Raw genomic sequence first — 24,426 nt, 5'->3', positions numbered from 1 at the left:
TATTGAAGAGAGAGCAGGCCAACAGTCTCCACGAGCAAGTATACAAGGAAAAAAGGAAGGAGGAGTAAAAAGTAATTAGTGTTCCTTCCCCTACATCATTGCTTTGTCCCTATATTTATTGCTCCAAACACTTGTTAAGGAGATTTAAGAAGCCTCTCTTTTATCAGATTGTGAAAGAGAAGTAGTTGAGTCAGATTTTTTAAGAAAGCAGTGAGGTAGAGGTACTTTGCACTGCTCGTAGGAGCAACAAGAGTGGTCATGATCTCTTAGCATCGGAGGCATATTTGATCAGGGTGAAAGATGCCCTTGACAACATGGTTCATGCTATGATTCTTGGTCTCCATGCAATCGACGATCTTGAGGATGAAGATGGAGATAGAGTGGATGATAGTGATGGGGAGTATGGTGTACAGGATGCCTCATATGAGGTTAAAGGTGAGGGCAACATATGTGGCAATAGAGAAAAGGAGGTTGGCAATATAAGAGAGGGAGAGGAAGGAGATAATTAGAGGGAGGTTGATGGAGAAAATGGATGAGAAAGAGAGCAGATGAGGTTTGGATCTAAGTTAAATGGAGAGGAGGGTTGAGCTATGAGATTTAAAGAGGAGGATAAGATATTAGAATAGGAGGAGGTGGTTAAAGTGAGAAGGGATAAAAAGAGAAGAAGAGAAGTTAGACAAAGACCTGTTGGTATGGCTTGAAAAGAAATTGAGAGGTTAGATGAGGGCAAAATCATCTCTCATAACATCATCTTAATGGTCTTGGATGCTAGACAGGGTTCAAATTTATGTTAAACCATTTAACTAACTTTATGGTCCATTTTGAAATTCTTTAAACTCAAGGTGTATTAAATTAAGCTAGTTCTATGTTGAAAGAATGCCCCGGTTTTCTTTTTATTTTTTCAAAAAAAATTGAACCTTGGGCCCAAATACATTGCATAACATGTTCTTCACAGGCTAAGGCCCAAGGCCTGTCAATCCATCTCATTTAATCCTTCTCGAAACTTCTTGGAATCCGCCACTTGTCGTCTTCCACCGACTCAACACGCGTAAATTCAAATCACAGTGGCGTTTCCGTAATTGGGCATAGCCCCTGGACCAGTTCATTTAAGCGTCGCCTGTATAAGCCCCGTACCACTCCGACTGTTCTTCCTCTGTTCCGCTTCCGGCTTTTCCCACCCACTGTACCCATTTCTTTTCCCCAGAAAGCGAGCCTGCCCTTTCCGTCACAGTTGTCGGTCTCCAACCGCCCTTTTCTCCCTTCCGATCGGCCGATCCGACCGTCCGTCACCTCCCTTACCCCCGAGCGGTGTATGGCAAGTGCTTGCTGGACCCAGAGGAGGATCGTCGTGCCCGTGCCCGCTCCCCCGCTGATCGACCCCGGAACCCTAATACTCCCCTCTCCGCTGCCGCCCCCACCCCCGCCCCCGCCGCCTCCGGGCGGATTCTACTCCGTGCCGGTCGCGGCCGCCCCTCCATACCCTGTCTTGGTTCCGGCTGGTCCGGTGGTCGTCGCCACGTCTGTGCGCTTGAATCCCACCGTCTTGATCCAGATGGACCAGCAAAGGACTCAAGCCCTCCTTCAGGTGTTCATCGACTCTGTTTCTTTCTTTCTCTTGCGTGTTTTCTCAATAAACGTTTCCCTTTGATTTTTCTTGATTTACTTTTCTTTTTCTTATACCAATTGATTTATTGTTATTGTTCGGTGATTGCATTCCCGATTATAGTTCATGGATAAGGAGGGTCTGGTGCCGACTCAGGAAGAGGAGATGAAGAGGAGAGATGTGATCGATCAGCTTAAGCAGGTCTTTGAGTTTAGATTATTGTATGCAATTTACTATCTCTATCTCTGTATGTATACTGTTGTTAGTTTTTTTTTTCTTTTCTTTTTTTTTTTCTTTTTTCCTTTCTTTCTTTCTTTTACTCTGTTAAAAGTGGCAATTATAAAATCATAAAGATGGTTGTAGCTATTTTATGTGTTTTTGCTATTGGAATCTGATGTTGCCTTTTTGTTTGGCACGAGAGAAGATCTTGTGTCATGTGACAATTCGTAGATTTATAAAGGGAAAAAGGGAATATAGTTGAATTGGGGAGGGGAGTGATTGCGTGTTCATAATCTAAGTTATAGTTTAATTGGATCAATTATGGAATAATGGATATCTGTTGGCGAACAGGGTGGACAGGTGCAGGAAACGGGAAATATAAAAGGAACCTAACTTTTAGGGCATATCCACACGTTGGGGAGAGCAGTAATGTTGATGGTGCAGGGCAGGATTTGAAATTCCCTTGACGTTCTGTTTCATTGCAAGTGCAGGCATCTCTTGAACATGTCATTTTCAAAGAATGAATCTGAACATGTTTTAGAAACACCCATCACCAGCACATGCACACCGAATGCACACAGAGAGCTAGACGTCTGGGGGAGGTGCAACATGGAAAAAGCTTGCATGGGCATTCAATAAAGTTAGATGTGTTTTCTACAATTTAATCAAAATAAAAGATTCTCTGCTGCTGCTGCTGCTGCTGCTTAATAGGAAACCCAATTCAGCAGTTTTAATAACAGCATTTTGGCTTTAGTCAAGATGTTCCAGTAATTCTTGATTTTGGCCAGTTGGATTGGTTCTTGTGGAAATAATTTGTCAGCAATGCCAAAATATATCTATTGTGAGATGTCATAATCTTACATTTTAAAGCGAAAAATCATCAGAGGATGTGGCTTTACAAGTATGCTGGTTTTTGCAGGCTTATAAGGATCTTTAAACAGTATTAGATATTTACCTTCATTGTTGATCAATAGATTCACCCAGAGATTTCAAACATTTTTAATCTTACCTATCAGCTACCTGCTAACTGAATAATTCAATACATTATTAGATATTAGTTCCTACTATTTGTGCACAACTGTTGTTTCCATCAGATACTCAATTTTTTGGTAAGCATGACATTAATTGCAATGTGTTAAGCTGTATATCAATGATATTTATAGCAATATATTAAGCCTATATATCATTAGTCCCTTCCATAATATTTGAGCCCTTCATTTCCCTCGTACAAGAGTACAAGACCATTGCCTGTGGTATAATATCAGTGCAGTATTCAGGGGTGGCAAAATCTGACCTGTGTTACCAATCAACATGAACTCACCCAGGATAAACGGATTTCATGCCAGTTCCCCCCCCCCCCCCCCACACTTCAAGTTGGGTCAATTCCAGGTCAACTTAAGATGAACCCATATATAATGGGGGGTCTGGGTTTAGCCCCCAACTCAATGGCTGACTTGTGGTGATTTTAATCGGGAACCAAACACTAAAAAAAAGGGTTAGAAAGAATGATGAACATGGTGGTTCATGAGATTTTGGGATGCAGGGTTGCATTTTTGCTACCTTTGTTTTTAATTAGTTTGATAACATACTAAGTTGATTGTTGTTATAATGATATATCTGAAGTTAAAATTGACTTTGTCATTTGTGATCTTTGCATACCATGCTTTGTTTTATTTCTCAGTCATGTGTATGATGGATGAATGAAACTTAAATGGGTTGGTAGGTGGGTATGGTTTTATATAAAATAAATAGGTTGAGTATGGGTTTACATTTTCCAACTCGATTATAAATGAATCGGGTAAGGATTGAGATTTTTGACCGATTTCAACTTGTCCCGAGTCAAATCCAACTCGATCTAGCCCATTGCCATTCCAAGATTTGTTTGATATCATGGCAAGCATCTATCATAGCCTCATAGGCTCAACATAGTTGTGAGAGATGTCTGAAATTGAAAGGTTCACAAATGATCATTTGGTGAACTTCCAAAGTGCTTTACGAACGACATTCTATTGGTTTTATGATCTCACTTGATAACCTTTTTGATGATTGCAACCCCAAGAATTTACATGATGCTGAAGGTACCACAAAGTCAAAAAGTTCTATGTCTTGCCCCTCTCTTCTCATATCCACAAAAGGTTAGTTTCAAAATGGCACATGCATTGCACATTGAAGGAAAAAATGCTATACAAGATAAAACATATAGAAATTGTATATGAATTATTAAAATATTGTTATGATAAAAAGCACTGTATAAACAAAAAATAAAATAATTAGTGGGGTTAAAACTCTTGATCATAAACATTGGGAGAGACTTAAGAGGGAGAACTTATATATATGTATGTATGTATGCATGCATGCATTGATGCATGCATGCATGCATGCATGCATTGTTCTTTTAGCCTTTCCAAACATTGATGGTTGTGCATCACAAAGACATTCAAGCTTGATATATTGAGTAGAAATGGAAATTGATTTGATCGGTCAATAGCATGGTCTAAAGAATGATGGAAATAATGTTTAGAATGGCTGGTATTTTACTTTTTGGTCTTTCTTATATGTAATATATATTTGGCATTCAAATAATGATCAGTATTTATGTGTCATCTTGTGATAACAATCAAAATAGAAACAAGAAGAAGACCAGTATGTAGTTAGTTCATATCTCCATTAAATCAATTTGAGTCTTGAGCATATAGTGGTATCATTTTATTATTTTCCGGTATGTTACATTATTATGCCTGATAAACATTGTTAGATCCTCAGCTATTGATGTCAAAAAATGTTTAATTAGTGGTTGACTATGCAATAATAGTAATTTTAATAATGGTTTAAGAGTTTGCCATTGTTTCGAAATATCTGCATTTAGAACTTGATCGATACACTCATTACTTAGATCCCAATAATGGTTGAGTTTGCCAAATAGGGAACATCTGATAGGTAAGTTGTGCAACAGTGATGACCATCATATGTAAAATAAATTTATAAATGAAAAAAGTAAGGAAATGGTGGGATATAGTGTCAAATAAGGGCTCAAGTTTTCTCTTGGTCTAACTTTTGTGCTTATGAGAGTGGCTTATTTACGTGGGTTTATTTGTCCCAATCTCCATGGGCCCACCTTCATGGAAAATGGATTTATGCCTTGAGGAGGTCACATGTAGCATCAATCTGGCCAAAGGAAGGGGGAGTTTATCTAGTGAGGCCTGCAGCTCTGAACATTTGTTACATTTCTACAAGTGCATCGATGTAATACAAAATGGAAGAGAATGATTAGTAATGTAGTGTGCGGGAATTTTTTTCAAAGTGAACAAGTATTTAGGCTTTTTTACCTTTATGCCCTGTGAGGATATATGTGTTTAGTGAAGTTTCCTATCCTTTGAAGATATATGCTTTTAGTGAAGTTTCCTAAATATATATATGTTTTTTCAAGGGCTCTTTGAACTATAAATTTGATGTACAGAATCTATAGAGAATATTTGGAAATTTGAAACTCTCGTTTTTGTTATAGGTTATAGATTAAAGGTAAGTTGATAAAGCACAAGTTTTTCAAAGATGTATGGGTCATAAGGAAGAGAGAATATATTTGTAAAGAATCATCCTAGTGGGAAAGTTTGAAAATTTTGGCTATGTTCCAAATAGAAAGAAACTGAAGGCATCAAAGTGTCTTTCAGAAAATTTTTACATGCAGAGTAGCAACTAATGAGCTTTTGATTGATGGTGGCAACATGGATTACTTGGGCTATAGTGAATTCTCGAAAACCTGAATAATAAGGCATAATGGAATTTTATCATAAATGTTTGTAGTTGTACTAATGACGGCAGCTATGTTATCATGAGGTTAGTCTTGCAAATCATCTGCAATTCTTTAGTTTAGGTTAATGGATGACTTTAAATCAGCACCTTGAATATTCTCCATACTCTAGGAAAGATTTATGAGGTCATACATGTTTCAATACTATATTCATCCCATGTTGGATCTTACTGGTGCGATGTTTGAAGGATTTCCACTATATTGTTGCACACTGAACTCCCATATTTTGGTCATGTTAGACTTTTTCATTGATTGCCCTAAGCTGAACAATTGGTAGTCCTTAGACAAAGGTAACAGTTCCATGGTTTTTGTTCATTTAAGTAGAGTTTCAGTTTTGGCAATTTTGGTGGTTTTGGCAGTTTGGACAATTATGCTCCTAGTTTTGGAGTCTTAGTCAAAAAAGTTAGAAAGATCTCAAAAAATGGAAAATAATAAAATCTAGGTAAGTTATTTTATATTATCTTTTTGTGATTTGAGTTACTTAGTATCATAGTTTGTGTAGTTTTAGGATACTAAGTTTTCCAGTCACCATATAATGAAATGTGTTTTCTACATTTTCTTTAACTTTTACAAATTACCTACACTTGTCTCTATTTTTTTAAAGTTTTCCTTATTTACTGTTATTTTTGTATTATTACTAATTTTTCCTATATATTTTTCATTTTTTTCATTTCAATAATTCATCTAATTAAGGAATAATCCATCTAAATATATTTCATTGTAGTTCTCATTTGATCCGAAAAGCCAATCTCCATTTAAGCAAGATAACACTCGTCTGAGAACATTTTCCCATGTTAAGAACCCATCTAAGCAAAAAAGATAAGAAAAAAAAATCATATAAGCATGTTTCATGCTATTTTGCTTAAATAATCCATCTAAGCAAGCGAGAAACCCACATAATTAAAACATAATTAATTTTATTATTTCAATATGTAGCTTACCCTTCATAATAACAAAGTTAAACAAGAATAACACAAATTTTATAATCAAAACCTTTTACGTATGTGTATTTCACAGTCAATTTTAGAAACTTTAAGCATATTAACTTGTTAAACAAAAATAAGTAAAAATTAGCAGTTGTAGTTATTTCGGTTGAAACTACTGAAACTTGGCCAAAACTTATGGGAACTAGCCAAAACTGGTCGAAATTGTCCGAAACCAAAAATTTTAGTCAATCTCAGGCTGGTCAGATCGGTTTCAGTCGTTGCTTCTAACCTTGGATAAATCAATGATGGGATTTCCCTTTACTGGAATATAAGTTGTAATGACAGGGAATTCTCTTTCTAAGATAATGGACATAGCTTTTATTACCCAACCGGTAGAACATTAGCACTGGTAATCGAGTGCAATTGGCTACTGCTGTCTTAGGTTTGTCCTAGTTTCTAATGGGCCTGCAAATATAAGCAACTTGCCATATGCATGTAGGAGTCAAGCCTGTCCCAACATGGGCTATGATTTGAGTTCACTTTGGTCCTTCCTTGCTTATGCATGTTTTTGGAACCTTATGACGTATGCTCATGCTTTCTGGTTGCCACATTGTGTGGAATTTACTACTGGCTATATAATTCTCGTATTGAAATTTTCTCTGCATTAAGTTATTCCTAGAAATTTATACATCATCATCAAAAGAAGAGACACTTGAGCTTGTATCATTGGTCTAACATTTATAATGGTTTCTGTGGGGATATGTTGGAGATGTGTACATATCCTTAGAACAATTTGTTTGTCTAGCTACATTTGTAAGGGTTGTTCTTCCATTGCATTTTTAAATACCTTTGAAAACATTTAGTTGCAATCCATCAGGAGTAGGTGATAGACTAATTGTAGCTTTGGTGATGCAGCCTTAAAAGAGATTGTGTGTAGAAGATGTACAAAGACGAGATAGGAACGGTGGAAAAAATTAATCCACAAAAAATATGATGGATGAGAAATTAAGTTTGCCCTCAGACTAATCCTAGGCTTCCTTATAGTGGATCTTTCAAAATTTACCAGAAAGAGAAAAGCTCCAAATCTCCTAAATTTCCCAGAAATAGAAAGTACAATCAATGAAAAAATGCCTGTGAAATCCTAAAGGATTTATTTGACCAACGAAATTGAGAAAAAATTTTTCTACAACAAAAACTTTGCACTTTGGGGTTTCCATTGGCCCTTGGAATAATGGAATTTGGGAACAAATTTGGGCTGATGGCCTTCATCAATTAGCGGGATTATTGGAATTTGAATGCTGATATTTGAAAGTTGTCATGTGCAGTATTACAACGATTAATTAAAGTCTATGCTAGTTAGTAAATACTGTGTTGAATCATGTATCTAGGCCATCAATAATGTCAGTCTTGCCTTTCTTGTGCATTTCCTCCTCCAAGTAATCCACTAATATAGTGGCTGCATCACTTGGTCAACACAATTTGTCTACTCCAACTTGACAATTGTACAATTAAAATAAAACAAATCTTACTTCTTTTTTAATATAAATGAGGTTGTTTTTGACATATTGAATATTTTTTTTTTGGATGACTAATATATCATCATGATTATTTATGAATGTAAATAATGTTTCATTTTTTTGTAATGATGTGTTATAAATCAGCAATCTCTCTCTAGGAACTATTTTTACTTTTTTTATTATCACCCTTATGTGTTTTTTTGGTTATTACGATGCAAATGATGTACAATTATGGTTATGATCATACAGATAGTTTTGACATGGATAAAGAAGGTGGCTTGGCAACACTGGCTCCACAAGGATGTGGTTGCTAGCGCAAGTGCAACAATTTTGACATATGGTTCATATGGCCTGGGAGTAAGTAATTTTTATCTTGACTTCTGCTGTAACAAACGAGAAATAACTCCATCTTTATTCTATAAGAAGTCATCTGTATCTTAAATTTTCATATGGATGAGAATGATTTCTGTATCTGTTTTACCTTGTGATGCAATAATATTTAGCAACCAGCAATATCTTTGAGATTATAGTTCTATTGTCTTCTTGCTATGTTTCACAGCATACTTCTGCATCTGTGTTCTAATATTTTTCCATCATAATTGCTAGCAGTTTTTAGACCTGTAAAAAAGCTAGTTCTGGTAGTCTTTGTTCAAGGAATTTTATGTTTTCATCCATTTAGGGTGAGTAATTGGAAGTTCAGTTCTTGCCTTTGATGGTTTGTTTTGAGAATTCAGTCCGCATTTGATTATTTTTGATGCAAAACTAACTATTTCTTTTTGTTCCTATCAGCAGTTCTATCATATGGATGTGGTTTGTCTTCTTAAGTTTTACTTTGTTTCCAAATGTGCAGCATATATCATGTCATTTTGATAGATTCTTGCACCTTAACTGCTACATGTTTGCCATGATGGAACGTTTATCAGTTTATTATCTGCTGATAAAGTATTCATCAATCTCTTTGTCAGCTGTGCGCGTGCATCTGTGAGTGATTGTGGATGTGCATTGATGCCAATGTATACACATATATTGGTTCAGTTGGAGAGTCCATTTTTTCAGTGTGATATGTTGACACTTTATGTCCATTTAGTAATGATCACAAACCCCATGAGAGGCATTCAACAAAAAAAGTATTAAAAAGATTGCCTCATTGGATTAGTTGGTTCATGTTGTAATCTGATCATTATTATTTGTTCCATGTGATGCATGTCATGAGTGTGCTTGGACCCTTGTTGTGTTAAAGTTTTGAATTGATGATTGTCTCAGGTATGGTTGCACTTTTCCTTAGAGATGTAAGGCATTTGATCTTAGACTTGACCATTGAAACCTTTTGTAATTGGTGAAAAGAATGACATTTTTTTTGAAATGTCTAGTGTTTTTTTTTTTTGGGTAATCTCTACTGTTGAAATATTTTAATTCATCGTATTTGTTGAATCCAACAACAAGTTTATTTATTTTTTTTATTTTCAATTAGTCACCTTGTTGTTTATGAACCTTGTGCCAATTGAAATATTTCTTACTTAGATATAAACATTTTTGTTGGTTATAACTAATACTCTTTTTTTTTTTTTTTTGGCTTCTAAATCATGACTTACATTTGTACCAGCTATTTTGTTGGTGAAATTGATTCCTGCCCCTCAGTTGAAGTCCATGTTGACCAGCCGTTTCATTCCAGCGCTTTTGATTTCATTCCAGCCCTTTTGTTTTGATGGCCATTATTTATTTTTGTTTGTAGCCTGTCAATAGGTGTGTACAAAAGCCATGTTAGCTTTACCTGTTAAATGAAACTTGGCCAAGGATTATTCAGAAAATGGAAGTTGAACCAAGAGCCAGGAATCAGTTTGCGTTAAATTCTTTTGCAGCTATTGACTATATTTGTGGAAGCTCATATTTATTTCTTATTTAATGTTTACATGTGCTAGATTTTTGTCGCTGATGAATTAGGATTGCCAAACTAAAATATTTTGTGTTATGTCAGGTTCATGGATCTGAATCTGATATCGATGTTTTATGTGTTGGTCCTTATTTTGCAACAATGGAAGTGAGTTCCCCTTCACCCATCTGCTTGTTGCTTATGAAATTATCTGAAAAGCAATATCACTTCTAAAATGCATGTGCATTTGCTTTGTAGGAGGACTTTTTCATTGTTCTACTGAATATGCTGCAAAGCAGGCCAGAAGTGTCGGAAATTCACTGTGTCAAGAGCGCCAAAGTTCCACTAATGCGCTTTAAATTCAATGGGATTTCAATTGATTTTCCGTATGCCCAGATTCAAGCAACCTCTGTCCCTCAAGTAAGTGTCTCATGCTGTTGCCTCATAATTTTTGGGGATATACTTTTATATTTGTTTAAGTTGGTGGTTCCTTGGACAGCTGTCTATATGTTTTTTCGTCTATCATTCTTATAATTTTATTGCATTTGTTGAAGTTATTGGTATTTTTATGGTGTATATGATTCATGGTGCCTTTTGGTTGTATATCTGTAATCGTCTATGTCATACTTGTTTATATTCTTGTCCTCATGGCAATAAAGGATTTCATAATTTCCTCTATGTGCTACAAAGAAATTCAGTGTATTGGTTGCTACATTAGCAGTGCCATGTTTCACATATTCAAAACTCAAAGCATAAATTTTTGAAATTGTCATCGTACGTTATCCTTTTATGATGCAAGCTTTGATCCTTGCCAAAAAATTAATACGTCATGTAGCTTTATGTAAAAGATAAATTAACGTTCCTGTAAACTGTGTAGTGTGTAATACTACTGCTGTTTCTTATTCAAAAATTAACTTTAAAAATTTGCAAAGATTAGTATACATCAACTGGTGTGATTCAAGATAAGTATCAACTATCAAATCATGTACTTGCTGTAGTCCTTGTGGCATACAATAAATGACAGCTTGCACATTGAGGTGTGGGTTTGTCTGTATTCAATCTAATCATGTATACTTGCCGCAGACCTTGCAGCATATACTATAATGACATCTTACACAGATTCAGATGTGGTTTCATCAGTAAAAAATTGATTCATAAAAACTGAATATCACAATGTAAGATCTTCAAAATGAAGCTCTGTTTCATTTTCCCACAATCTGAACTGATTATTTCCCTCAAAAGAATTTCAGGATGTGGATATTTTTGATGAGTCCTTAGTGGTAGCTGATGAAACCAGTTGGAGAAGTCTATCTGGAGTGCATGTCAATACATGCATCCTTCAACTAGTGCCAAATTTGAAGGTATCTTTATGGTAATAATTTTCTGGTAAAGTTTTTCATGATGTCATCTTCATTTCTTTTTGTCTTTCTTTAATTTTAGTCAAATTTCTTTTGTTGAAATTGTTTTTTTTTTTTTTTGGGAAGTTGGGTTTAATTGTCCAGATTTTGATATGCTTCTAGCCTTCAACAGTTCTACTGTTGAAGTGGGTGCCTGCTCAAGCATTTTGATTTCTTGTGCTTTTTGAAAAATGACAATAGCTTGGGATTTTCCTGATACTTTGTTGCAACTCTTCAAGTAAAATATCAAATGTTATTGCTGAGTTAAATATCAAATGTTATCGGTGCAACTCCAAGTCTGCATTTGCTGTTAACTGAATACTGGTTTTGCTGGACGATGGGACAAATTGACAATATGAGGTTGTTAATCAAATAAAGTGATGCAAGTTGTTTGTCAGTGTGGTAGAAAATTGGCTGGCATCTCAAATAACCGTTTCTGGCCAATGGAAGGCCTAAACTGCTTAATTTCGGTTAATTTATATAAAGAAAAATGCTAAATCAGTCCATCTTCCGTAATGTAAGTTTTAACTGGCCTGCAGGATTTTCACTCCTTTTGGCCTGAATCTTGTATCATTTGAAACTATTTTTTCCAAGTCCCTTTTAATTTGTGTGACACTATTTGTTTCCTAGTGTTTGTGGGCCACATTTCTGTAATATGTTGAAATCCTGCAAATTTTGTAAACTGCCAATGTATCCTTACGTTCTTTACAAGCCTTCTGTGAATGACAAATATTATGATTCATTATTCATCTGCTTCAACTCCTTGTTGAAATTTTGTAAAATCCCAATGTATCATTCCTATGCAAACGTCTAGTAGATTTCTCATTTTTCAACAATCTATGTTGGCTGCTCATAGTTTTATCAAGTGGGAGGCTTTCTGTCTTTCTTCTTCATCGACCTTCAGTTTTCCTCCCAATGAAGGATGTCCTTTCACTGTAGATGGAGTACTTTGTAGTACCATCAATGTACAGTACTGCGTTGCTGTAAAATCACTACCAGGAATGTAGTCTTTCTTTCCAATTAAATGCATTTTAATTTGTTTGGAATTCTTCTGATCTTACTTGGTGTCAAAATGATTTCTTGACTCTCCCAATTAGCATATATGGTACTGCATTTAGTTCTCTCAACCTCAGAGGTATTAATTGGTGGGCATTTCCATTTCCTTGTGTTGTTGTTGTAGGGGTATTTTTGATGGCTGCTAGCTAAGTAGTTTATGGTGATTTTTTAGTGAAACATCGAGTAATTTCTTTAAAAATCCAATATATTTTTAAAAAAATTTCTTTAACTGGATGTGCTGTTGAAAAAATAGATGTTTAATGAAGAATTTTTTAGGGTTTTTAATAAATTAAGATGCATTATATCTTTAGTTTTTAATATCATGAGTAAGAAATCCTGAAAAGATACCAGAACATGACTAAAATTGAAAATGGGGATGCAGCAGTTAGCTTGGACCTATTTTTGCATTGTTACTGATTGCAAGTTTGGTGCACCTGTAGTGTCTTAAAAGTTAGAATAATTTTTTTTTTGTTTTTGTTTTTTTTTTTTTTTGTGTGTGGTGTGTTTTATAACTTTCATTAAGAACACAAGTAGAAAATGAATTGTACGTACAATATCCATTTCTTAAAGTTAAAGTTTCTCTTTCTTAGGTATTAAACAATTTGCTCTATCCATTTCTTAAACTTAAAGTTTCTCTTTCTTAGGTATTAAACAATTTGCTCATGCATAACCTGTCTGAAACAAAAAATAAAGGTCCCCCTTTTGTGGTTTGAAATAAAAATTGTCAGAATGGTTATTTTTCCAACAGCACATCTATCCTTGGATACGTGGCAGGAATGATGCACATATCTCGACATAATTGCTGATATGATATTATGATGCAACTTAGGTTGTCTATATTTTTTGCACCATGCATATTAGTAGTCTATATATTGCAAGTAGAAGGAGAGGCTTATAGTTGCACATAATGCATAACTGGATATTATTTTTCTAATTTTCTTGGCGAAGTGTATTTACTACATGGGTGTCGCAATGTGTAGCCACAGAACACCAGCACAGTACCTGGTATCTTTATCTGCAGTCCAATGCCTTTTTATAGGTGTATTTAGCATGTGCAGAATTTGGGCATGCATTGGAATATTGGTGGTAAACTGATTGAACAACTTTTTGTGGATTCCCTACCTTGAGTAATTTCAAGATGCCAATATATATTCACGTGACTGTACCTCATCTGAGTTTACAAGTTGAACTTATTATTCTATGTTTTCTGTTCCTGCATTTTGAATACTAAGCCTGTTCTTTGGGATTGATGTGATGATTGCTAGCAAGTCACGTTGTTGGCATTGTGGGGAACCAATTTTGTTTCCATCTTTAAGTTTCTCATCATTGTACAATATGTGCTTTTGTGCAAGTTAGCTAGTTGAGATTGGTTTGCAACTTTGGTTCCTTGTACACTGCATTATAAGGTGCAAGCTTATCAGACTCGAGAATATTTATCGAACAAATGTTCGACAATTGTGTATCCTGGTTTCTAAGAAACAGAAACAGTTGAAAGTAGTCAACACTCGATTTGTGTTGTATGTATTTCTGCTTCTGAATTCAATTCTCATTTTATTTTACATGCAGAACTTCCAGTCGATGTTGCGGTGCATTAAATTATGGGCAAGAAGGCGTGGAGTTTATTCTCATGTGTGTGTTTTGGATGTTTATGTTGGTTAAATATTCTAGTTACTTGCTCTTAATATGTCTTTGTATATGCTGAACCAAAATGCGTGGATTCTCTTATCATTTGCAGTTACTTGGCTTCTTTGGAGGGATTCATTTGGCAGTCCTTGCAGCTTATGTTTGTCAGAGGCATCCAAATGGCAGTTTGAATGTTCTCATAGCTATTTTCTTTGACACCTTTTTGCACTGGCCTTGGCCCACGCCAATGATATTGCAAGACCTATCTATACCATTCAAGTCTCCTGATTTACGCCTGCTCATGCCTATAATGATGCCTTGTTGGCCGTTTGAGTTTTGCAATTCTAATATTACAAGATCCACCTTTCGCCGAATCATGGAGGAGTTCCAGCGGGGATTTAATATGACCAAGGTAGACCTCTGTTTTTCAATGTGCAAGATAATGCCATATATACTCTTTCCTTCAAATTGTCTGGCTGTTCTATCGGAGATGTGTTTGATTGCTTTTGATCAAAGGCACTTGGAAGTATGGTAGGTTGGCGTGACTGCTTGTGATAATGGATTTAAATGATATGCATTTTTCTTTAAAAAAAAAGGAGACTTGCACCTTGAGCATCAGGAGTGGAAACTGGCGTCCAGCTCATGCCGTGGTTGAATCTTAGGTGCTCTTAGTTATACTTAAAGACTTTCATTTAGGTGCTGTTAGTTATACTCAAGGACTTTCTGTTCGGTGCTCTTACACCTTGCTATTTTCCTTTTTATGTAGTTTTTGTAGTCCCTACATATGGTAAACTGGAAAAAAAATATATGAGAAAATATATCATTAATGCTCGATATCTACCATTAACTCTCTGGTAAACATTTGAATCAAACACAGATTTTCTACTTTATGGGACCAACATGAGTACATGACTTCGTTATTGGCCCTCCTTTAGTGCTAAACACCTTCACTTTTCTTTTCAACATTTTTACTAGATATTAATCTGTTGCAGCTTATGTCTTGTTTTATCTAGACTGACCACTTCTCTACCTTAAGTATATTCTGCTTTAGTGCTGGTAGCATTTTAGTTGTAAATGAGGCAAACTACAAAAAAATTCTAAAGATTAAAACAATAGTGGTCTTATGATCATCCTTATGAACTAATTTGATAGTCCTGCTTAGAACTGAGTTCCATGCCATGTAAGTAGGTCCTGTCTTTATGCATTTACAAATATATGGCTGATCATTGTTCTGTTGTTGGGAGGTAAAAAAGGATGCAGTTATGTGTAAGCGTTTATACTTTGCTCGCAGCTAAGTTTGTTCTGTATTTGACCAATTAGGGAATGATTTCTGCTGACAAGCGTCTTCCCATATGTTTGCTGCTTGCTAGTTACTCAGCATCTTTCAATTTTTTGTTAATGTCTTGTGAATTGGACTGTTTGCTGTGCTACAAGGATATTCATCTGAAGTAGTTGTGAAATTTACTAACTGGCCATAAGTTGTTGACGCCATGAGATTTGGTGGTCTTCATTTTTTGGAAACCTCAGTGATTTTTATAGACACTTGCCTCATTTGGAGTATCACATGATCTGTTCTTGCAATAAGTTCTTGTTTCCCAACTAGTTGAATGAGTATGCCAAGATAGTTCTTTTCCCGTATGGCTGCTACATTCTTGAAATTATAAACACATGTTGAAGACCATATATATCTGTAAGAGCTTTGTGTGTTTCACAGTTACCTGCTTAACAGGGTGAACCGTATTTGTGATCAGTGCAATGATATTAAGGTTTTCTAAGTGATGGTAAGCATTTAAAACCTTTTCGTGCTTGGCCTGTGTGAGAGAGTTGGAGAGAGAGAGAGAGAGAGAGATGTTCTAATAGTCGTATGATGGCCTAAGAGTTGACTCTTGAAAAAGACATTTTTCTAAGTGTACTTTTTTTACCGCTTTCATGTGTATGTGTTCTCAATTACAGGATGTTGGGAGGGTGAATTTCGACTGGAGTTTTCTTTTTGAAGCATATCCTTATACCAAAAAGTATGATCATTTTGTTCGAATTTTCCTTGCTGCTCCTGATGGTGATGAATTATGTGACTGGGTAGGATGGGTGAAGTCACGCTTCCGCAGTCTCCTTCTCAAGGTGATCGGTCCCACCTTTTTATTCTCTCCATATCCTGCATGCAATAGCTGCTTGTCAAGGGGCTGTGTGGAGTGAGTAAAGTTACGATGAAACCTGAAATTTGTCTACCTTTTTCAGTTATCTACAGTTTTTGCTCTTCATTGTCCGTACTTGCCCAGCATAAGCTTGCAAAATCAATTCATTCCTTAGATTTGGTTTTCCAGATGCATAATCTGTAAACATATGTGGGTGTTTCTTATAACCATCCATGCTACTTGTATTCCTTTGTACTGAAAATCCTAGCTGTCATAATTTATAGGGCTTTCCACAGTTAAACTATTTGTTTGCCCTTCACAAATTTTACCAGGTAATACGTGGAACCTGCCATTTCTCTGTATGAACTATAAACGTGAAGCCTAATCCGTCTTGTTTGGTGTCCATTTTATGGAGCTTCATTCGTCAAAAATTTCTATCCAGGGCCAACATTGGTGATATTTCAAGCTTTTCCACATCTATGCCAGTTGTGTTCAAAGCTGGCATATAAAATAAGAACCGATGCAGTTATTAGTTGCTATTTGCTTTCTTTTACTATTGAAGCTCTACTGAAGCTTTGCAATTTTATGCAGCTGGAGATGTTACAAGGATTCTGTGACCCGAACCCTACAGAATATGTGGATCATGATGTGGCTGAGCCTAACACAGTGTTCTACTGGGGCTTGTTACCTAATGAGACCATTTTTATGGACACTGACTCTGTTAAAGAGGACTTCATTAAAAGTGTCAACAAGGATATTTATGGTGACAAGAGTACCCGCTGTAAACTGGAATTGTCAATTGTCAAGTCCACGCAGCTTCCTAAATGTGTACAGATCGACTCTAGGGTCACAAAGAGATCAAAGGCATGCTGGAGAATATTGGATTACAATCATCTGAGAAAACCGGTTTACTCGCAGTATCTTCCACAATATTTTGTGGGTTATGTGGCGTCTGATAGAGAGTACCAGAGCGCTGTTGGATAGATGACCAGTTATAGTAACTGTTTTGGTGGTGGTTGCATTGTCCCTCTTCGTGGGTTTGAGTTTTTGATTTCAGAGGTGATTGCTGAGATATCTCGGCTTTTGGGCTTGTGCTTCGTGCTTCTCAGATGGTCAGTTGAGGATACCTGTGGAACAAGCTATTCAAGCGCCTGGGATTACCGGTTTTGGGGGTGTAAAAGAGTGCACATATAAGTAGGGTGTAATCGGTGTTTTTTTGGCTGGTATTAACCCTAAATTGTATATGATTTGTAATGTTTAAGTTAATAACATTCTTTTTTTCACAGCCAAAGCATTTGTAGTCTTCTCTTTGAACCAGTTATTTCAAGTTCATGATTGGTGTTATTGAGAGAAGCGTGTCGATTTCACCACTCACATACTAGGTTCGAACCGTTGGTTGCTCGTTTTTCCAAGAATACTATTGGTGTATTATCAAAATTTGTCTTCTACTTTTCTCCTATTTCAGATCAAAGAATGAGTACAATAATAAACAAGTCTATGTTGCGGTAGAGCGCCAAGCAGAAATACAAGCTATGATCTTTATCCACACAAGAATAAACAAGCTATAGTCTGTTTGCTAGTATTCTAGCATCATTCTCAGATGATCCTGAGGTTCCTCTTGGTTCTGTATCACAATCTTTTTGGCTTCGTGTCTGTTGCAAGTATTCTAGCATCATTCTCAGATGATCCCTAGGTTCCTCCTGGTTCTGTATCACAATCTTTTTGGCTTCGTGTCAACAATCCCTTCGTTGCCAGCAAGCATCATGTACTTGTCCTTCCTGGTAAGTGTGGTGCACTCAAAGCCCAGGGCGTCTCCAATCTTGTGCTGGACATGGTTGGCTACGTCATGGCTTCTGCAACTCCTTCCATCAATGGAATTCGTCGATACATTCTCCAGAAACTCAACGTCGTACTCTGGGTATGGATTTGCGAGGAAGTAGAAGGGATCCAAGAACTTGAATCCACTTGCTGTGGTGCCATAAAACATGCTCACCCTGGTGACCAGTGCCACTGGAATAACCGTGTCCGTCAACTCTGCAAACAGTGGACTGAACCTCAGAAGGTATGGTTCCCTACAGGTGGTCCCTTCAGCGCACACCACAAGGTCTCCTCGATTCAAGAGCCTCGCCATTCTTCTCCTGTCTTCCTCTTTGTTACGCGTCAGCCGCATTGTTCTGATGGGCGATAAAGCTTCGGAGATGGGGCTGATGCTGTAGGTGACAGCGGTCACGAGCTTGTTGAGCGCAGCGGAGATGTAGATTGGGTCGAGGAGGGTCCGGTGGTTGCAGACGTAGAGGTGACCGCGAGCATCGGGCGGGCGTTGGGTGTTGAAGGTGGGGGGAGATATGAGCCTGGACTTCATCCCGGAGAAGGCTCCAATGGGAATGGCTATTCTGTAGGGCAGAAGCAAGAACACTGAGGATCTAAAGAGGGATAGGGGGACACCAAGTGGTAGCCAGAGGAACATGAGAAGTGTGTTCATTGGGGTTGGCCTGAAGGCCACTCTGCCGTCATGGAACACCAACTTCTTTGGGTATTGCTCTCTTGGCAAGGCATGCCAGGTCCTCTTCTCAGATTCTGTTACCAGGTGGACTTCCTGCAATTAGAAAACAGCATGGCAAATTGTTAGCCTTTTTCAATCTTTTTGCTTAGTATATTTCATTATTATGCTATTATGGTATAGATGGAGGGGCATCATTAGTTCTATATTGATTATGAATCAAGAAAAAATTTTACTTTTATGAAATAGGATCTTTTCTCCCTCGTGTCCCTCGTGAGTCATCTTTCAAAGGACAAAATCGTAAAACCGCATGTCATATTGTCAGAAACCAAAATAGATAATATCTCATATACATACATACACATACATACATACATACATACATATATACACACACACATATTATATATATATACACACACACACATACATAGATACATACATACATACATATACATATATATACATACATACATACATATACATACATACATATACACACACACGTATACATACATAGATACATACATAGATTTATATATATATATATATATATATATATAATTTATTTATAATATATAATATGAAAGAAACACCATCATTTCAAGGCCATGGTAGCTTTCACCCAACGGTGACTTTCTTAACATCCTCCATAATCTATCGGTTCAAAGTATTGCAGCCATACATAGATGCCTTGATTGGTATTTACACTGGCTATCTCCTTGGGGAAACCCTTAGTTTACCTACCGGGGCTACTTAATCTTCTTACATGCTCTAACTTTTTCTATCTTCAACTAAAAATGGCTAACTGATTAATCGGTGCTAGTAGAGAGTTTGGATTGTTTGTCGTTGGCGTTTGAATAAGATAATAAGTATCATTTTCTGTAGTAGGGCCTTCATTATGTTTTAGACAATAGGCACCCAAAATCCATCCACATGAACCTTGAGATTTGATGACTAATGGACCCATTTCTAAGGATGAGTTCAACCTAGCGGACGAGTCCTTTTGTCTGCACTCATTGGCATGCAGAATCTGTTATTTGCAAGTAATGAAATTTTTAGTTGGATCAGATACATCGTTGAGCTGATGGATTCTAATCACAAACCAACACAAATATATCTGTATTGTTTTTCTAATTTTCTGTCCATCTTTGGTGTTAGGTTGTGGTTTGATTGGTCCACTACTCAGCTATGGCCCGAGCAAACTAATAAATTTCTCATGCATGTGTAGGCTGTGATGTACGAATAAGTGCGTATTGGTGCCCAGGGGCAAGTGATTTAATGAACATGCATGGATGCGTTTGGATGCCAACTAATGCGTCGTACGTATCCCCAGTGTATTCCACATACAGACAGAAGTCATGTCAGAAACCTTCAAGAGAACGACGACAGGAGAAGTAGGTGGTTCCGGAAAGTGGAAGAGTCGTTTCAGGTAGAGACTAAAAAGAATGACGCTTTCTGGTGGGTTTCCCACGTGGCATGAGGTAATTGGTTCGTGCCATTTACGGGGTCGCGAGTTTCATGAGAGCGTGGCCCTTGTTTGTACCAGCTGGCATGCCAGCGGCGAAGGAGAGAGAAAGTTGATGATGGGGGGCCCATTTTTCTGGGAAAGTATAATAAGGCCGGGCCATGGTTATTTTCTCTCTTTTTTTTTTTTTAAAAGGCCGGGTCTTGTTGGTTTTTCTTACAACAAATTACTTATTGAATGGATTGCAAATTTGCTATCATGTATATAAGAATCATGTTTTTGGTGCTAAAAAATGCGTTGCATGCATTATGAAATTTGAAAATATGAAACTTTTATTCTTTAAAATACATGGATTTGCTCCTTTTGGTTCTCACTTGGGAAAAAAAATTGATTTCAGGATGCTTCCTATGTATGTATCTTAGAGCTTGAAAAATAGATGGTATCACCATCATATGCTTTTGGGCTTAATATTATTTCATTGTTACAGAACAATATAAATAATCAATTCAATAAGCTTAATAAAAAAAATCAGAGAAAAGTAGATAGTAGAGGTACAATTCACCTCCCCCACAACGCCCCCCCGGCCCCCCCACCCCGCCACAAAAAAAAAAAAAACCTCCAACCCCAACCAAGAAAAAAAAAAAAAAAGAAATGGGAGGTGGAGGCCATGCATGGTAAAAAATCTGGACGTATTGTCGTAATGTCTTGTAATGAACAAAAGTATCATAATTAAAATTTAAAAGAGCCACATGGGCTTTACCGACAAGGTGTCCTTTTGGTCCCAACTTGGGTGAGGATATGGAGTGGGTTCCCTTGACCTACACTCCTTTATATGACCACTTGATGCAAAAGAAATCCTCCTTTTATATCAGCTATAGCGACGGTGGTTTCTTAATTCACACCCTCTGTGAATTAACCTTAAGTCATGTAACGTAAGTTATAAACATAAAGAAAATAAACATTTGCGACATGAACATAGGTTTTTGTATGAAAAAGTAAAACATATTTCCACTTAATTACCTTGCAACGAGAGAAAAGGTGGTGCCGAGCAGAGTTGGTGCAACTTCCAATGCCGAAGGAACCTTCGCTCGAATCTTCTTGGCCAAATAATGCCTTCGTTTCCAGCTCCACCTCGCCCTCCTCCTCCATTAGTCCAGTGTAATACCCACCAAACTCCTTCAGCTCCCTTCCAACCACCACTTCCACCCCCAAGTACTCTTTCAGAAACCCTTCCACCATGACCCTTGGCATTCTTGTATGACAAACCCTCATCCTAGCCCTCTTCAAGACTTCAAAACCCTCCAAGCCCAGATCCTCCAAGAAGAACTTGGGCAGTACTGCTCTCCCAACCCTCAACCCCTCCTTCCTTATCCCAAAGAAGCACACCATGGTCATCATCCTGAGCCCCACCTCATGGCTGAAATAGCAAAGTAAAGGGTATAAAAGCAAGAGGAGAAGGCCCCTCGAGAAGCCTCCAGCCTCCAAGGCCACAAGCATGAAGTAAGGGAAGGTGGAGGAGGACCTCAAGAGGCCTCCCTCCACATCAAACACTAGTGTTCGGCCCGAGAGCTGCTCCATAGGGAGGAGGCTCTTCTGAAACTTTAGGTGGGATCCATGGGGAGTTCTTCGGTGGAGGAATAGTGGGTTGTACAGCCTTCGGCGAAGGAAGCGGTGGAAGGAGAGCAAGGACTTGGAGAAAGCCTTTGATGCCATTTGAACTCCTCTCTTCTCTCTCACTCTCTCCCTCTCGACTCGAGTTGGGTTTTGCAGAGGAGCCATACGTAAGGCTGTGGATATATAAATGGTTATGGCATATATTAACCCTGGTTTTGGTTTAAATAACCAAAATGGCATGGCATGCCCGGTTTGACTAGGCTCGCTGGCTTGTGGTCCAGAAAAATTGTACGTTGATCTATTCTAGGCCGAAGTCTGCATGAAATTATATCCAATATGGCATGCACCTCATGATTTTGTATGTCACTAATCAAAATCACTCTTTTCTATAGCAATGTATTGAGATGAATACTTGAAGAATAATATTTACAAAAATGAAAGGTTATGATTGGCAGCAATGCACCACACGATATACCATATAATTTCTCAAAGTCAAATAGCAAGATGGTAAACGAGAGGCTATGATTGGCGTTATGTACCACACCATGTACCATATAATTTCTCAAAGTCAAATAGCAAGATGAACAACATAACTTCATTATTTTACGGCCATGGTTCCTTTGTGCGCCCAAGCCATCCAACGTTTGGATGTTGCATGAGCCATGTAGACATTTCGGGACCATGAGTCAAAGCGTGGGTAAAACCAGGAGAGTGATTTGTAACTAAAAAAACCAGGAGGGTGATGTCGGTATCTGAACTTTGTGGCATCGGTGTCTCTTTCGCCTGCTCGTCTCAGCTTTGCTAATCTGAGGTGGGCCAACCGTCACGCTTTGTTCCAATTACGATGGCAGATTGTAAATACTTAAAGAAGCAGGGGGACTATAATATCGACCGCAAGAACTCCGTCGGATTCGATGGAAGTCAATGCCACCGCGTGCATTAACTTATGGGCACGGAATGTTCCACCATACTCGGGCGGTGATCCGACTTCCGCGCATGGTCAAAAAGTCAAACACGCTTTTAGCTTACTAATTAGTGAACACACTCAGTTTAGAACCCAAAACGACACCAACCTAACGCGGACGCACTGAAGTCCGCCATTAATGGTGGACCATCCTTATAGTAATGACCACATGGTCGTCCCGCCAGTGTTTTGGATGGGACCACCAGGGTTAAGGGATGGTTGCGTAGGTGGGTGATACATGTTTAATTAAAGGGAAAAGGCCACATGTCGTGCACTAATCAACTCCTTGTTAGACCATCCCATAGGGTCCCACTTAACATAAAGTAGGTGTATGTTAGGCCATAAGTTGGTGGGCAGAATTGTGGGGGAGGTCGGTGGCGCAGGGCGTGTCTGAAAACTAGCAAAGCTCCTCTTGAAGATGGTTATAGCTATTGAGTAAACTGCTACCCTTTAAGCATGTCATTTTACTATTGCCACTCTTGCACAAAACACCTTGAGGATTTGGGGGATAGAACAAGGTCAACTAAGAGGGTATGATTTGAAGAAAAGAATTTATCCAGTATCAAGCATTTTGATCATTTTTTTAATGGAATTTTACTGTACGATCGATACTCGTCCCCTAAAACATGCAGCTAAGTTATGACACTTGATATGTATCCATAGCCACCCAGCTAAATTCTAGATCTAAGTTTTCTCACTATCATGTGAGATGTAATGGTAATTGTAATTGTAAAGAGACGGTTGGAATTATTGCAAGCTAGCAACCTATTATTTCTGAAAACCACTAATCGGCATAATCCTAAGGGAAAGAGAACAAGCAGCAAGAATATATCAATCAGCAAATGCTAGGTCAGCAAAAGTAATAGAGACATTTGAAATGTTTCAAGTTAGCAAAAAAAAAAAAAAAAAAAAGAAGAAAAAAAAGATGATAAATAAACCTGAACGATGTTGTTGCCGCGCAGTTTAACCTAAGTGAAATATTTAGGTTTCAGGTAACTCATAATTCTTTTTAGTTTGTCTAAAAGAATCTATGCATGATTTGAAGGATGAAAATTCTGTTGCTTTTAACTTATACATTTATCACAGTTTATTGAAAGGATCTATACACATGCTTGAGAGATCCCAAGTCAAAAATAAGGTTTTCATCTTGGTTGAGAACTTGATATGTATAACCCTTCAATACAGTATATATAGAAATCTCAATCTTGATGTAGATATAGAGAAACTGAAACAATGCCCCCCCATTCCTCCTTTTTATTGAAATTTAGAAGAGGTATTTACAAGAATGAGGAGCAGATAAGAGGAGAATGAAAGCAAGAGGTTACATCACATCTCCCCCTTGCAGCAAGGGAGATGGAATGCTCATGTGTCTCTTGTGACCATCCATGATTTTTTTCCCATGAACAAAGATTTCCATGAAGATGGAAGGTATGAAGGATCTTGTTGAGGAAAATGCATACTGAAGCTTTCTTTCTTAGAAAATTCTCGAGCTTATCTCAAGCTACCAGCAAAGTACAATAATGAGTTGCTCTCATGCTCTTCTCCATGAAATAATGACCGATACGGTACATGCATATCAACCGATATTTTTCCATCATTTTTTACTTTTTAAATAAATTTTAACTAATAAATATCAAAATCAATGCTTAAATTTAGTTTTTAATCTTTAATTTACCATTTACCATATTGGTTGAAATCTCAAATTCTTGGTCTAAAAATATTGTCTGAG

General features: G+C 37.3%; 2 protein-coding genes across 4 annotated transcripts; one reads left to right on the top strand and one right to left on the bottom strand.

Moving 5' to 3' along the window:
• The first annotated feature begins 1,098 nt into the window (after positions 1 to 1,098).
• On the top strand, positions 1,099 to 17,436 carry LOC105057320 (nuclear poly(A) polymerase 3). 3 transcript variants are annotated; one of them, XM_010939907.4, is made up of 10 exons: positions 1,102 to 1,585; positions 1,727 to 1,804; positions 8,323 to 8,430; positions 10,049 to 10,111; positions 10,202 to 10,363; positions 11,194 to 11,304; positions 13,963 to 14,025; positions 14,132 to 14,431; positions 15,973 to 16,137; positions 16,743 to 17,436. In XM_010939907.4, exons 1-10 carry the CDS (start codon positions 1,313 to 1,315, stop codon positions 17,133 to 17,135), a joined length of 1,716 nt encoding a protein of 571 aa, XP_010938209.1. In that variant the 5' UTR covers positions 1,102 to 1,312; the 3' UTR covers positions 17,136 to 17,436. The 3 variants fall into 3 exon arrangements, with proteins under 3 accessions (XP_010938210.1, XP_019710447.1, XP_010938209.1); XM_010939908.4 differs by lacking the exon at positions 15,973 to 16,137 and having other exon boundaries at positions 1,099 to 1,585; XM_019854888.3 differs by lacking the exon at positions 11,194 to 11,304 and having other exon boundaries at positions 1,101 to 1,585.
• Positions 17,437 to 17,603: 167 nt separating this feature from the next.
• LOC105057319 (probable glycerol-3-phosphate acyltransferase 3) lies at positions 17,604 to 22,013 on the bottom strand. The gene is made up of 2 exons (XM_010939906.3): positions 21,140 to 22,013; positions 17,604 to 18,747 (listed from the first exon to the last, which is right to left on the bottom strand). The coding sequence occupies exons 1-2, from the start codon at positions 21,971 to 21,973 to the stop codon at positions 17,863 to 17,865; spliced, it is 1,719 nt and encodes a 572-aa protein (XP_010938208.2). The 5' UTR covers positions 21,974 to 22,013; the 3' UTR covers positions 17,604 to 17,862.
• Positions 22,014 to 24,426: the final 2,413 nt, after the last annotated feature.

Source organism: Elaeis guineensis, chromosome 14 (genome assembly GCF_000442705.2).
Source record: "Elaeis guineensis isolate ETL-2024a chromosome 14, EG11, whole genome shotgun sequence".
Classification (NCBI taxonomy): Eukaryota; Viridiplantae; Streptophyta; class Magnoliopsida; order Arecales; family Arecaceae; genus Elaeis; species Elaeis guineensis.
The sequence above is the reverse complement of the archived record's forward strand: the minus strand, read 5'-3'. Positions and strand labels throughout refer to the sequence as shown.